The sequence below is a fragment of the Lolium rigidum genome, chromosome 7 (assembly GCF_022539505.1).
Source record: "Lolium rigidum isolate FL_2022 chromosome 7, APGP_CSIRO_Lrig_0.1, whole genome shotgun sequence".
Lineage (NCBI taxonomy): Eukaryota > Viridiplantae > Streptophyta > Magnoliopsida > Poales > Poaceae > Lolium > Lolium rigidum.
This window is the reverse complement of record NC_061514.1, coordinates 47,258,583-47,274,744: the sequence shown is the minus strand read 5'-3', so window position 1 is coordinate 47,274,744 and position 16,162 is coordinate 47,258,583. Positions and strand designations below refer to the sequence as shown.

The window sequence follows — 16,162 nt, the reverse complement described above, 5'->3', positions numbered from 1 at the left end:
CGTCATTCGTGTGCGCGCCTTCTTAGGTCAAGGTTTGCAAGCCACCGAGCCAACTATCTCAGACTCTGATTTGCCGCGTCATCAAATCCTAGCTGAAATGGTCCTAAGGTTCAAAATAGACCGGATTGACAAGTTTAGGGTACCAATTTTGAAGATTGTGAGTTTGGGTTCGATTTAGCTTTTAGCTTTTGTTTTGGAACTTGTGCTTAGTTAATAGTACTCAAAATTAGTTGAGGCTGGTCATAGTGGTAAGTATCATGTAGTAGTATCATGCATATAGTGGGTAGTATCATGGAGTAGTATCATATTCATGCTATATTTATTATTTTTTAGAATCTTAATGGAACTTTGTGTACAAAATTTATTTAGCATTAACTTTTTTCGTTATTTGCGTTATGATACAGTATCTACCTATGTTACTCTAATCTTCTCTCACCTTTTTTAATTAGCTGCCACATCAGCATTTTTGTGGGACCAATGTGCATGATACTAGCACTATGGCTAACCTAAGGCTGGTCATAGTGGGGAGTAACTTAGACTAGTAACATATGCCATGTTACAAGTCTAGGTTACTACCTTCATAGTGGGTAGTAACTTATATGCGGTGTCATGCATTGTATTATTTATTATGTTGTAGACTCATCTTGTCTTGAGGTGTGTGATGTTACAGTAACATAGCTAGCTACTCACCTCAATCTCTTTCAGTTTCTTCATTTATTAGCATGTCCTGTCACCAAAATGCCTTGAGATGTGTGATGTTACTAGCTATGTTACTCCCACTATGAGCAGTCTAAGGGCATCTCCAGCGGTGCGACGCATTTCAGATGCCCAAATTGTTCGCGGGCGTTCGTTTGCGTTGCCTGGCGAACGCGAAAATGACCGCGCGGTGCGAATTGTCCGTTTGCGTCGGGGGCCACCCCCAGCGGTCGGATGCATTTTGGACATCCCACTGTTTTGTTTCCCTGCTCCTTCTTTTCTTTTTTGTTGAAGAACTCCCCAATTTGTATGAATGAGCAAGTTCAAACGCGAAAACAACTAGTACTGATTACTCGAATCGAAAAAGTTCAAACTAGAGAACAAATTTAAAAATTTAAAATCTATAAGCTAATTCTTGGCCTTCTTGTTAGAAGGCCATGCATCGTCGTCCTCACTCTAGCGCCTCTTGCTTGTCACCTCCTCGTCGGAAGAGGAATTGGCGGACGACGCGTCCGTGGAGCAGTTCCAGACGGATGAAGTGGCGTCTTCGTCGTCGTCGTCGGAGAACGGACACCGACGCACCGCCTGCGCTCGCGCCTGTGCCCTTGCCCGGGCCCTGGCCTTCTTCCTTGCCGCCGCCTTCTCGTTCGCCGCCTCCTGCGCCTCCAACCGGGCGAACTTGGCGTCAGAGTCCTCCTCCTCCTCCTTTCCATTGCTGCCAACGGCGCCTCCATCCTCCTCCTCCTCCTCCTGGTCATCGCTGGCAACTGCACCTCCGTCCTCGTCGACCTCCCTCGGCGTGGAGCCAGGGTCGCAGGCGTTTCCCACCAATGCCGCCATCCCGGCGGTTTTCCCTCGCTCTCCGAGTCCGACAGCAAGGTGTAGTCGCTCATGGGGCCTGGCTAGCCGGTGTTGGAGAAGAAGAAGAAGAAGAAGCAGGCAGTTCGACGTGAATTACAGCAGGCGCAAGTGTCGTTGCCTAATCGACGATGCCTCGGAGGAGGGATCCTCACGAGGGGAAGAAGAAGTAGGGGCCATAGGGCGGAGTGCACACGAGACGGTGGTACGCGATTTACCCAGCTTCGGAACACCTGCACGATGACAGGGCCTACTGCTGCTTGTCTGGAATTATCTGGGCGCTTTCGCGTTGTTACAATGAGTTGTGGTTGTGCCTCTAGGGCTCCCAGGATCCGGCTTATAAAGGCGCATGATACGTCTCCAACGTATCGATAATTTCTTGTGTTCCATGCCACATTATTGATGTTATCTACATGTTTTATGCACACTTTATGTCATATTCGTGCATTTTCTGGAACTAACCTATTAACAAGATGCCGAAGTGCCGGTTCTCGTTTTCTGCTGTTTTTGGTTTCAGAAATCCTAGTAACGAAATATTCTCGGAATCGGACGAAATCAACGCCCAAGTTCCTATTTTCATCGGAAGCATCCGGAACACCCGGGAAGGACCGGAGGGGAGCCACGGGGGCCCCACACCACACCCCGGCGCGGCCAAGGGGGGGGGGCGCGCCCCCCTAGGGTGTGGGCCCCCCTTCGACCTTCCTGCGCCGTCTCTTCGCCTATAAAAAGCCCCTGGATCAGAAAACCCGATACCGATTGACGAAACCCACAGAAACCTTCCAGAGCCGCCGCCATCGCGAAGCCAAGATCTGGGGGACAGGAGTCTCTGTTCCGGCACCCTGCCGGAGCGGGGAAGTGCCCCCGGAAGGCTTCTCCATCGACACCGCTGCCATCTCCACCGCCATCTTCATCACCGATGCTGCTCCCATGAGGAGGGAGTAGTTCTCCATCGAGGCTCGGGGCTGTACCGGTAGCTATGTGGTTCATCTCTCTCCTATGTGTTTCAATACAATAATCTCATGAGCTGCCCTACATGATTGAGATTCATATGATGATGCTTGTAATCTAGATGTCATTATGCTAGTCAAGTGAGTTTTACCTATGTGATCTCCGGAGACTCCTAGTCCCACGTGTGTAAAGGTGACAGTGTGTGCACCGTGTGGGTCTCTTAGGCCATATTTCACGGAATACTTACTCATTGAATGGCATAGTGAGGTGCTTATTTATATCTCTTTATGATTGCAGCATGTTTGTATCACTACTATCTATGTGCTACTCTAGTGATGTGTTATTAAAGTAGTTCTATTCCTCCTGCACGTGTGTAATGGTGACAGTGTGTGCACCGTGTTAGTACTTGGTTTATGCTATGATCATGATCTCTTGTAGATTATGGAGTTAACTATTGCTATGATAATATTGATGTGATCTATTCCTCCTACATATGCATGAAGGTGACAGTGTGCATGCTATGCTAGTACTTGGTTTAGTAGCGTTGATCTATCTTACACTAAAGGTTACTTAAACATGAGCATTATTGTGGATCTTGTTAACTCCGGCATTGAGGGTTCGTGTAATCCTACGCAATGTGTTCATCATCCAACAAAAGTGTAGAGTATGCATTTATCTATTCTGTTATGTGATCAATGTTGAGAGTGTCCACTAGTGAAAGTGTAATCCCTAGGCCTTGTTCCTAAATACTGCTGAGTTACTACTTGCTTGTTTACTTGTTTCTATTAGCGTTACTACTGCTGCAATACCACCACCATCAACTACACGCCAAGCACTTTTCTGGCACCGTTGCTACTGCTCATACTTATTTATACCACCTGTATTTCACTATCTCTTCTCCGAACTAGTGCACCTATTTGGTGTGTTGGGGACACAAGAGACTTCTTGCTTTGTGGTTGCAGGGTTGCATGAGAGGGATATCTTTGACCTCTTCCTCCCTGAGTTCGATAAACCTTGGGTATCCACTTAAGGGAAACTTGCTGCTGTTCTACAAACCTCTGCTCTTGGAGGCCCAACACTATCTACAGGAAAGGAGGGGGAACGTAGACATCAAGCACTTTTCTGGCGCCGTTGCCGGGGAGGAAAGGTAAAAAGGCACTCATACTTCGGTCCCAGGTAAAGTATTTTTCTGGCGCCGTTGTGCGTGTGCTCGAAGCTATTTCCTTTAGATCCTGCAATTGCATCTTTTTGTTTCTTGTTTACACTAGTTAGGCATAATGGAAAACAACAAAAATTTAGTGAGCTTTTTAATCTTTTTCCTGATTTAGAATTGTTTGATGCGAAAATTAAAAAACCTATGGAACCTTATTTGCATGCTAGTAGCGATGTTATTAGTATGAATGCAATTACCGCTAATGCTATGAAGAAGTCTAAGCTTGGGGAAGCTAGTTTTTGTGGTCTTTTTAGCTTCCCATCTTTAGGGGAGAAAATTTGTTCTGATAATGCTTTATCTCCCATATGCGATAACTCTAATAATGCTTCGATATTTTAAATCCACTGCTGAAAGTATTCCTTATAAAATACCCATGAAAATTATTGAACGTGTTATGGACAACCACTATAAAGGGGATGGGACTGTCCATCCTAGAGATCATTTACTTGTTTTTGCACGAATTATGTGGGTTATTCAAGTGTGCAGGTATCTCTATGGATGAAGTGAGGAAGAAGCTATTCTCTGTTTCGTTGTCCGGTAAAGCGGCGCATTGGTATAAATTGTTGGAGAATAGGCATTCTCTTGGTTGGGAGGAAATTGCATCTCTCTTTTATTCTAAATTTTATCCTCCGCATGAAGTGCATATTGATAGGAATTATATTTATAACTTTTATCCTCGTGATGGAGAGAATATTTCTCAAGCGTGGGGGAGATTGAAATCACTAATGCTCAAATGTCCCATTCATGAGCTCCCCCGTAATGTTATTGTTAACAATTTTTATGCGAGGCTTTCAGGACAACACAAGGACTATCCGGACGCGTGTTCGGAGGGATCTTTCACAAGCAAGGAGGTTGAAGCTAGGTGGGATCTCCTTGATCGGATTGAGGACAACGCTGAAGGATGGGAGAACAATGAAGGTAAAGAGTCGGGTATAAATTATGATTATGAATGCATTGAAGCTTTTATGGATACCGATAAATTTCGAAATATGAGTGCCACTTATGGTCTTGACTCTCAAGTTACTGCAAATCTTTATAAAGCCTTTGCTTCTCATTTCGAATTGCCTAAAAATAATTTTGATAAGTATCATGAACCTTTTAAAGAGGCTTGCATGAAGAATGAAATTGTTGTTAATTATTGCAATAAGCATGCTCAAACTCCTAAGAATGCTATTTCCTATAAGCATGTTAATTTTTGTGGAATACATAGACCTTGTGGAATTAATCAAATCAAAGATGAATATTGCATCCATCATGCTAATGAAAAAACTAGAAAGTGGTTTAGGGCTCTAGATGATCTTGGTAAAAATGTTTGTGCCCTCTATCCTTTTATTTGTGAAGTTTGCCATGAAGTGGGTCATTTTAATTTTCAATGTTCCTCCGGTGATATTTTGAACCCAATGAGTGCTGCAAATTTGTATTGTGATGATGAAATTACTCCTAATCAGCATGATGAACTTACTTTATTTTTGGGGTGTGAAGAAGCTGTCGAGAAAAATCTCTTTGTTACATATGAGTGATCTTGATATTGATGATGTCCCGCATGGGTGTTTTTCTTATTGCATTGATAATGGCCATACAAATACTTACATACAAAATATTTTAGAAGATGACACCTTGCCAAAATATGATAGGACCGCTGTGTGTTTTCAACTAATTAATGAAAAGGAGGGATCCTCCCAAGTTTCTTCTATTGTTTCTGAAAGTAAATCAGGTTATGCGGACAAGCCACCCTTCAAGCCTCTCCCTCCTGAAGAAGGGAACGAGGAGAAGGAAGAGAAGAAGAAGAAGAAGGAGAATAAAAAGAAAGAGGTAACATCATATCCCCGCGTATATGAGATAACAATAGGTAACCGTAAGTATGTTGCTCCTAATGATTATTGTGATAATGAATCTGAATATGATGATCTTCCTATGCCCTTTACATACATTAGCAATCATGATTTGAATGAGCACACTACTTTTGATATTGCAAATCTCCGGGAAATTAATTCGAAAATGATGACAATGTGCCTCCGATCCCTAATGATTATTATAAAGAATGCTATGATATAGGTTCTAACTATCCTTATGAAACTTGTCATAGTCATGATTGGGTTACTAAAAACAATTCCCTTAATAGACAACTTGTTTACCATGTTCAAATTCTTGATAATAATCTTGCTCCAATTACTATTAATGAGAATAACTCTTCTTACGCCAAATTTAATGATACTTCTATGCATATGAACCATGATAAGAATGTTTTAAGTGATGGGTATATTGTGGATTTCATCAATGATGCTACTGAAAGTTATTATGAGAGAGGGAAATATGGTCGTATGCATCTTAATAATATTAAGTTTCCCCTATTTATGTTGAGAATCTTGAAGTTACTCGTGTTTTATCCTCTTATGCTTGTCACTTTGTTCTTCATGAATTCATTTGTGTACAAGATTCCTCTTCATAGGAAGCATGTTAGACTTAAATTTGTTTTGAATTTGCCTCTTGAAGCTCTCTCTTGCTTCAAATACTATTTCCCGCGAATGGGTTATTAAAACTGCTTGAGCCCATCTTAATGGCTATAAAGAAAGAACTTCTTGGGAGATAACCCATGTGTTATTTTGCTACAGTACTTTGTTTTATATTTGTGTCTTGGAAGTTGTTTACTACTGTAGCAACCTCTCCTTATCTTAGTTTTGTGTTTTGTTGTGCCAAGTAAAGTCTTTGATGGTAAAGTAAGTACTAGATTTGGATTACTGCGGAGTTCCAGATTTCTTTGTTGTCACGAATCTGGGTCTAATTCTCTGTAGGTAACTCAGAAAATTATGCCAATTTACGTGAGTGATCCTCAGATATGTACGCAACTTTCATTCAATTTGGGCATTTTCGTTTGAGCAAGTCTGGTGGCCTAATAAAATCCATCTTTACGGACTGTTCTGTTTTGACAGATTCTGTCTTTTATTTCGCATTGCCTCTTTTGCTATGTTGGATGAATTTCTTTGATCCATTAATGTCCAGTAGCTTTATGCAATGTCCAGAAGTGTTAATAATGATTGTGTCACCTCTGAACATGTGAATTTTTATTGTCCACTAACCCTCTAATGAGTTGTTTCGAGTTTGGTGTGGAGGAAGTTTTCAAGGGTCAAGAGAGGAGGATGATATACTATGATCAAGGAGAGTGAAAGCTCTAAGCTTGGGGATGCACCCGGTGGTTCACCCCTGCATATATCAAGAAGACTCAAGCGTCTAAGCTTGGGGATGCCCAAGGCATCCCCTTCTTCATCGATAAATTATCAGGTTCCTTCTCTTGAAACTATATTTTTATTCGGCCACATCTTATGTACTTTACTTGGAGCGTCTGTTTGTTTGTTTCTATTTTTGTTTGTGTTTGAATAAATTGGATTACATCATGCTTGTGTGGGAGAGAGACACGCTCCGCTGGTTCATATGAACACATGTGTTCTTAGCTCATAATATTCATGGCGAAGTTTCCTCTTCGTTAAATTGTTATATGGTTGGAATTGGAAAATGATACATGTAGTAATTGCTATAATGTCTTGGGTAATGTGATACTTGGCAATTGTTGTGCTCATGTTTAAGCTCTTGCATCATATACTTTGCACCTATTAGTGAAGAATACATAGAGCATGCTAAAATTTGGTTTGCATAATTGGTCTCTCTAAGGTCTAGATAATTTCTAGTAAGGTGTTTGAACAACAAGGAAGACGATGTATAGTCTTATAATACTTGTAATATGTCTTTTATGTGAGTTTTGCTGTACTAGTTCATCCTTGTGTTTGCCTCAAACAACCTTGCTAGCCTAAACCTTGTATCGAGAGGGAATACTTCTCATGCATCCAAATACTTGAGCCAACACTATGCCATTTGTGTCCACCATACCTACCTACTACATGGTATTTCTCCGCCATTCCAAAGTAAATTGCTTGAGTGCTACCTTTAAACAATTCAAAATTTATTACCTCTTATTTGTGTCAATGTTTTATAGCTCATGAGGAAGTATGTGGTGTTTATCTTTCAATCTTGTTGGGCAACTTTCACCAATGGACTAGTGGCTTCATCCGCTTATCCAATAATTTTGCAAAAAGAGCTGGCAATGGGATTCCCAGTCCCAAATTAACAAGCTAAAAATAGACACTCCTCCATGGTATGTGATTGTTGGACGGCACCCGAAGGATTCGGTTAGCCATGGCTTGTGTAAGCAAAGGTTGGGAGGAGTGTCATCATAATAAAACTAAAATAAAAAGGTACTCCTTCATGGTATGAGATTGTTGGCAGGCACCCGAGGATTCGGTTAGCCATGGTTTGTGAAAGAAAGGTTGGAAGGAGTGCCATCCAAAAATAAAATAAAATGGGAGCCGCTCTTTGAAGGTTTGTCCGGCAAGGGGTTAGAGTACCCGCTACCATTCGTTGACAACAACATACACCTCTCAAAACTTTACTTTTATGCTCTCTTTATGTTTTCAAAATCAAAGCTCTAGCACAAATATAGCAATCGATGCTTTCCTCTTTGAAGGACCATTCTTTTACTTTTATTGTTGAGTCAGTTCACCTATTTCTCTCCACCTCAAGAAGCAAACACTTGTGTGAACTGTGCATTGATTCTTACATATTTGCATATTGCATTTGTTATATTGCTTTGCATTGACAATTATCCATGAGATATACATGTTACAAGTTGAAAGCAACCGCTGAAACTTAATCTTCTTTTGTGTTGCTTCAATGCTTTTACTTTGAATTATTGCTTTATGAGTTAACTCTTATGCAAGACTTATTGATGCTTGTCTTGAAGTGCTATTCATGAAAAGTCTTTGCTATATGATTCAGTTGTTTACTCATGTCATTACCATTGTTTTGATCGCTGCATTCACTACATGTGCTTTACAAATAGTATGATCAAGTTTATGATGGCATGTCACTCCAGAAATTATCTTTGTTATCGTTTTACCTGCTCGGGACGAGCAGAACTAAGCTTGGGGATGCTGATACGTCTCCAACGTATCGATAATTTCTTGTGTTCCATGCCACATTATTGATGTTATCTACATGTTTTATGCACACTTTATGTCATATTCGTGCATTTTCTGGAACTAACCTATTAACAAGATGCCGAAGTGCCGGTTCTCGTTTTCTGCTGTTTTTGGTTTCGAAATCCTAGTAACGAAATATTCTCGGAATCGGACGAAATCAACGCCCAAGTTCCTATTTTCATCGGAAGCATCCGGAACACCCGGGAAGGACCGGAGGGGAGCCCCGGGGGCCCCACACCACACCCGGCGCGGCCAAGGGGGGGGCGCGCCCCTAGGGTGTGGGCCCCCTTCGACCTTCCTCGCGCCGTCTCTTCGCCTATAAAAACCCCCTGGATCGGAAAACCCGATACCGATTGACGAAACCCACGAAACCTTCCGCAGCCGCCGCCATCGCGAAGCCAAGATCCGGGGACAGGAGTCTCCGTTCCGGCACCCTGCCGGAGCGGGGAAGTGCCCCGGAAGGCTTCTCCATCGATACCGCTGCCATCTCCACCGCCATCTTCATCACCGCTCGCTGCTCCCATGAGGAGGAGTAGTTCTCCATCGAGGCTCGGGGCTGTACCGGTAGCTATGTGGTTCATCTCTCTCCTATGTGTTTCAATACAATAATCTCATGAGCTGCCCTACATGATTGAGATTCATATGATGATGCTTGTAATCTAGATGTCATTATGCTAGTCAAGTGAGTTTTACCTATGTGATCTCCGGAGACTCCTAGTCCCACGTGTGTAAAGGTGACAAGTGTGTGCACCGTGTGGGTCTCTTAGGCCATATTTCACGGAATACTTACTCATTGAATGGCATAGTGAGGTGCTTATTTATATCTCTTTATGATTGCAGCATGTTTGTATCACTACTATCTATGTGCTACTCTAGTGATGTGTTATTAAAGTAGTTCTATTCCTCCCGCACGTGTGTAATGGTGACGAGTGTGTGCACCGTGTTAGTACTTGGTTTATGCTATGATCATGATCTCTTGTAGATTATGGAGTTAACTATTGCTATGATAATATTGATGTGATCTATTCCTCCTACATATGCATGAAGGTGACAGTGTGCATGCTATGCTAGTACTTGGTTTAGTAGCGTTGATCTATCTTACACTAAAGGTTAATTAAACATGAGCATTATTGTGGAGCTTGTTAACTCCGGCATTGAGGGTTCGTGTAATCCTACGCAATGTGTTCATCATCCAACAAAAGTGTAGAGTATGCATTTATCTATTCTGTTATGTGATCAATGTTGAGAGTGTCCACTAGTGAAAGTGTAATCCCTAGGCCTTGTTCCTAAATACTGCTGAGTTACTACTCGCTTGTTTACTCGTTTTCTGCGTTACTACTCGCTGCAATACCACCACCATCAACTACACGCCAAGCACTTTTCCGGCACCGTTGCTACTGCTCATACTTATTTATACCACCTGTATTTCACTATCTCTTCTCCGAACTAGTGCACCTATTTGGTGTGTTGGGGACACAAGAGACTTCTTGCTTTGTGGTTGCAGGGTTGCATGAGAGGGATATCTTTGACCTCTTCCTCCCTGAGTTCGATAAACCTTGGGTATCCACTTAAGGGAAACTTGCTGCTGTTCTACAAACCTCTGCTCTTGGAGGCCCAACACTATCTACAGGAAAGGAGGGGGAACGTAGACATCAGCGCACAGATCTAGGGTTTACATGGAGAGTCCTAGCCGAAATACAAGTTGCCTAACTACGGTACAATGTCTTGCCGTGTACGTCAAGGATCCGCCTTCCTCTAGATACGTGTTGGATCCGGATATTTCATGGGCTGTCACGGATCCGGCCTCCTTCGTAGGTCGGTTGAGATCCGGCTTCCTGTTCCTGGGCTGGACTTCATCCTTCAGGATCTACAGCAACTGGGCCGCCCGATGGGCCACATGCCTCACCACCAACTATGGGCCATCCGGGCTTGCCGGATCTAGGCCATGCCATTGATATACCCATAAAGTATACCCACAACAGCAAGGGTTATATTGTACGGGGATTAATGGCGGCGCGTAAAACGACCTGCGGTTGCTCCTCCGCGGCGATTCGGCGCTCCATTCCGGCGGTTGGCGGGTTGATCGGCGTGGTTGCCACTCCGGTGGTTGACATTGACGCTTGCTGTGCTTTAATTCGAGGCCGATCGTCGCTGCCTGGTGGGCCCGTGGGGGAAGCGAGTGAACGCTAGGCGCGACCGCGCAGAGTTCGCGGAGACGCAAACGTGCTGCATATTGCGCCGCGTTTGCGTCACTGCGGATGCCCCAAACACGATGCATCGCCCCGCTGGAGCAGGGTGCAGACGCATTCCCGGTCCGCGCGAACGCAAACGGACGCACACCCTTTACGTCGTCCTGTTGAAGATGCCCTAAGCGTCATGAGAAGTCACGCACTCCTCTATCTCTCGCTCAGATGCACGAGACGTGAGCACAGAGTACATGCCCGCGGATGCATCGTACTCCAGGTACAAGTTCTGTTGTCGGCGGGAAGTACAAGAGCCATTATAGATAGAGCACAACACAGCAGCTGCCTCAACTAACTCTGCAATTAGTTAGGCGTGAGCGTCACGAGAAGTCATGCGACGAGCGTGCGTGCGTGAGAGCTCCCACGCTCGCTCACCGGTCTCGTCGCTGCGGTCGCCGGTGGCGAGCAAAATCTCACATCAGAAACCATGGGTGGCCGTGCCCGTGCACCACAACATTTACAAGTTGCATCATGGCCGACCTCTCTCGGCCCCAGGCACCTGACCAAATCCGAGGCGCCTACCCAAGACAAAACACCCCACCCTTTTGGTTCCGCTCTACACATACTTTAAGTGAACGATTAATTTTATTTTTTCGATAAAGGCTCCAATCATAGATTATGGTAGTAGGTTTTTACCCGAGAGAAAAATCTGTGTTAAAAAAAAGTATGTGTTCAGAAAAAATGTCTCCAACAAAGACATTGTTAGAAACAACTAATTAAGGCCACACATAAGATTTTCACTCTGAAAGTTTAGACTCTAAACTTCTACTTGTCGATCCCACTTGTTGATACCGCTGCTCAAGTCATCAATAACCAAACCAAATTCTCATCGCCACCAAGACTCGGACGATCATTACTAGGCTTTAGATCTTGGCTTCCATGCCATTCTCCGTGACTGACTTCATCATAAAATGTCCCACGATGGCAATAGATTCCATAGCTTCGCATCATTTCCTCTTAGACCAAACAACCAGAAAAATGTCTCTCTTTTCGATACACCATCTAGACAAAGCCGGGCCGGAAAGGAAAACACGGGCTCGATTTCTTCCGTGCCGAAAATCGCGAAGGGTTTCCATATGTTCCTGTTGACATTTTATAAAATTGAAGAAATAAATTGATGACAAAGACATGTGAACTTGCGGTGAAACTAGCAGTACTAGTTCAAATTTTGTTGGCAGTCAAGAGGAAGCAAGAAAGAAAGTATGAAAGTGAGACCAACGTGTTTGCTTGCTTCTCAGATTATTGTAGATTACACGTCACATCAAGTATATCTGGATCCGATTTGGGCCATCACTGTAGAAAAAAATAGGGAAAGCTAAGGTATGTTGAACAAAAATCAGGCTGAGGTGGAGTGGAGAGCTCCGTTCCAAGACAATGCTTCAAGATAACCTAAGGTGGAAAGGGGAAACAGTCACCACGTTCACCAATTTCGCAAGCAAAAAAACTCATACCTATTGCTTTGGCAAAAACACGAGGCTCTGTCTGCAAACGAACAATTTCAGACAGGCCTAAATTTGCACTTGCCAAAACGCCGCAGACCAAACGAAACCTGACCAAAAAAGCATGTTTATCTGCACAGTCACCAACAGAAAATTATGGAAAACGGGCCAAAAACAGGAGACAGAATATTCCAATCCTTCTCCCTTCTCTCACCTTCTCCGATATAAACTTGGGCAAGAACGGCAAACCGGGCCGGAGAGGAAGAGAGGGCAAGAAGAGCCAAAGAAAGCTCTCCCAACCCCCTCCCGGAATTTCTTCTTCCGCTCCTCGCCGGCGCCCCGGATTCTTCGCAGGGGAGGAGGAAGAGGAGGAGGAGGAGGAGGGGATGGGGAGGGATGACAGGTTCCCGGTCTGGGAGGCCGCGCTCGGCGCCGGGGTCGCCGCCGTCTTCGCCGCGGGGCTCGTCGGGGTCTACCTCTCCATGCCGGACTCCGACTACAGCTTCCTCAAGTTGCCCCACAACCTCCAGGAGCTCCAAATCCTCACGTAATTCCCACGCCTCCCCTCCCCCACCTTCTTGTTTCGGTTGGTGCGTCCTTCCTTCGGTTGCGTCCCGTCAGAGCTTCCGTGTTTCCTGGGCAATCGCGTGACCAAAGTTTCCTCATTTGCGTCGGTTTCTTGGCCTGCGCATGTTGTTGTTGCCCCCACCCATCTCCCTTTTTTCAATCTGAAGCGAGACGCGATTCGATTTGCCTTCATTCATTCAAGCGCATCGGATTAGGTGGATCTGCCTGCCGGGGAGCGATTAGTTTTACTACAGATTTCTTGCGCCATTGCGTTTCGCCTATTAGAAGATTTCGATTGCTTTAGGCCGGCGGGGTTTCAATGCAAATCGCGGATCGAAACCTTGTGAATGTAACAGTCGATTGATGATGGTAGTTTGTAGAGAAAAATCGGCGCTTTGTTTGTTTTCTCTTGATTTGGTAACGACCTCGCACTTTGGTTTGGTGAAGTTCTTTGTCTCTATCCGGGAAAGAGAGCATGGATCTGGCGAAAATATTCGATTCACGCTGCATCTTTGATTAACTCCGGGAGCTATAAGTGCCGACTTGTTTAATACAAAACTGACCTTCAAATTTGGGAACAATATGGCCTTGGTATAGTAACGTGTAGTATCACATACTCCGATTAATGCTTAGTTGCTACTCCTTGACCTTGGAACAATTTGGTATCTTGTTGGTCTAACTAGATATATAGAGCTGGAATTAATATCTGCCTTTCCAATACCGAATTACTACTACATAGTTTCTTGCAGTAACTTGATTAAACAAATCTAGCACTGTTTGTTGTTGATGCAGTAAGCAATAGTCACTTTATTTATTTTTCTCTAATCACCATGTCACTTTCTCGCCAGCTATTGTTGACAGATGCATTGTACTTGGTCATGGCATGTTTCATGTGCCTTCTGTTTAGTATTGGTAAATCACACATGTAACCTCTATCTGTTCTAGCCTCTAGGCATGTGAGCTGTCTGCTCGCTACGGTTAGGCAATGCACATTGCGTTATGATTCCACTGCTATGATAGATTATTTTCTTAAGCCAAAAAAGCATGCTCAGTTGTGTGTACTGTGAGTGTCTAGTTGCCTGTGCTTAGTGCTGAGTGCTGACAATGGAAATGTTTCTCAGTTTCTAACCATCAAGTGGTGTCCTTTGCAGTGGCCATCTTGAGAACTATACCAGTGACTACACCGTGCAGGTGTTGATAGGTTACTGCGCTGTGTACATCTTCATGCAGACCTTCATGATCCCAGGGACGATATTTATGTCACTGCTTGCTGGTGCTCTATTCGGGCAACTCCGGGGCGTGGCTCTGGTCGTCTTTGCGGCCTCTGCTGGTGCTTCTTCATGCTATTTCCTGTCAAAGATGATTGGAAAGCCACTCGTGTTCTCTCTGTGGCCAGACAAGCTCACATTTTTCCAGAAGCAGGTAACTTCAGCACAGATACTAGTCAAATGTAGTTTTATTTTACCACTATGTAGTGTCATAACATCTTACATTCTTGTGGGGATGCTTAAAAAATAGTTTGAATCCTTATAACTAAAAATTTGTGATTTGTCTTTATTTTCAGGTTGCGAGAAGAAGACAAAAACTGTTGAATTACATGCTTTTCCTGAGGGTCACTCCGACATTGCCAAATACCTTCATCAACTTAGCTTCGCCCATTGTTGATGTACCTTACCATACCTTCTTACTGGCAACTCTAATTGGTCTCATCCCAGCTGCCTATGTGACAGTGAGGGTAAGTTTTTAGCTTCACATATGATGCCTGATAATCTACTGCCCTTGAGTGTACGTTGTTTGTGCTAACTTGAATCCCACTGCCTGACTCATTTCTTGCATCCAGGCTGGGATTGCTCTAGGAGAATTAACATCGCTCAGTGACCTCTACGACACCCAGTCAGTAGCGCTGCTGTTCTTGATCGGGATCGTCTCGGTCACACCAGCACTGTTGGGCAAGGACGAGGCGCAAGAAAAAACACCGGAAATCGCAGTAGCCACTTCATGATCACCAAAGCCTCACCTAGTCACTTGTACATACCAAGACACAGCATGCGGCGGCTTCATTGAATCTGGGCCTACAGGCCATATGATGACACATGGTTTGCGTGTTCGCCGGACTACACAGCAGCATGACTGGACATTGGACCCCAAGTTTGTCCATCGCCGGCTTACTGGAGATCTGTGTTGCCATAAGAACATTATTTCATTAATGGTCTACTCATATTGTTATGAATGAATCTGGGAAGCACAATGCCCATCCATCAGGCAAAGCTGCTTGGGATGTGTAGACAAGTAGCGTGTGGGCTGTATGCCTGTAATGATGTTTAGATGGAACAGGCAGCTAGTCTAATCCTTGTATATATATTGACCAGATTCATTCAAACCCATACTCAGTGGTTCAATGACAATTTGTCCTTCCCTATGTCGTCACGTTCTTCTGTGTACAGTATCTGAAGATTTTCATCTTCTCTTGTGCAATATGCCTGCCAGTCTCTCAACTGTGATCATAATGATCATGCTGATGATCTTTTTTAATAACTATAATGATCATGATATTTTTCAGGGAAACATCATGATGATCTTTCTTTTCCTTTGAGATGATATATGATACGAACTTGATGGATTTCTTTATGGTTGTTGAACTTGGGCAGCTGTGCTTCAGGTGAATTGTTTGGGCCTTTGGGGAACTGGGCAGATAATTAGATGGGCCAAATTGTGGTAGTAAAGCCCCCAAAAATACTTGAAGTAACGGGGCGGCCACATTGCGCAGCATGGGCTCGAATTAACCATGGCCCACTTAGTGACCACCATCCGGCCGTCTACTCCGGAGTAGCACGCGGCGCGCCACAAGCAGCCGCCAAGCCAGAGAGCGGAGCACATGCTGGGTCTTCTCCGTCGCGCCGCCGCATCCTCGCCGGCGGCGAGCCTACAACTAGTGAGTCCAACTTCCCTTATGCTGTTTGTGTTCCTCTGTCTATGAATCGCTCTGTTCGCTCCGCCGCATGTGCTGCTTTCGTGGATTTGGGAAGTAGTCGGCCCCGCTGTGAGAAAAGAAGAACAATCCGGGCGCGTGTAGCTTTGCTGTGGAACTCAGGCCTAGATTGGAGCGAAATTATGGTTTTCAGTAGTAGGTCAGGTCACTCTAAGAGGGGCAGTAAAATGGTAGTGTAG

At 44.2% G+C, this 16,162-nt stretch overlaps 1 protein-coding gene across 1 annotated transcript; it reads left to right on the top strand.

Annotated features, from left to right (window-relative positions):
• Positions 1 to 12,813: 12,813 nt before the first annotated feature.
• Positions 12,814 to 15,007, top strand: LOC124677371 (uncharacterized membrane protein At4g09580-like). The gene is made up of 4 exons (XM_047213362.1): positions 12,814 to 12,974; positions 14,146 to 14,416; positions 14,559 to 14,729; positions 14,835 to 15,007. Exons 1-4 carry the CDS (start codon positions 12,814 to 12,816, stop codon positions 14,994 to 14,996), a joined length of 765 nt encoding a protein of 254 aa, XP_047069318.1. The 3' UTR covers positions 14,997 to 15,007.
• The last annotated feature ends 1,155 nt before the right edge of the window (positions 15,008 to 16,162 follow it).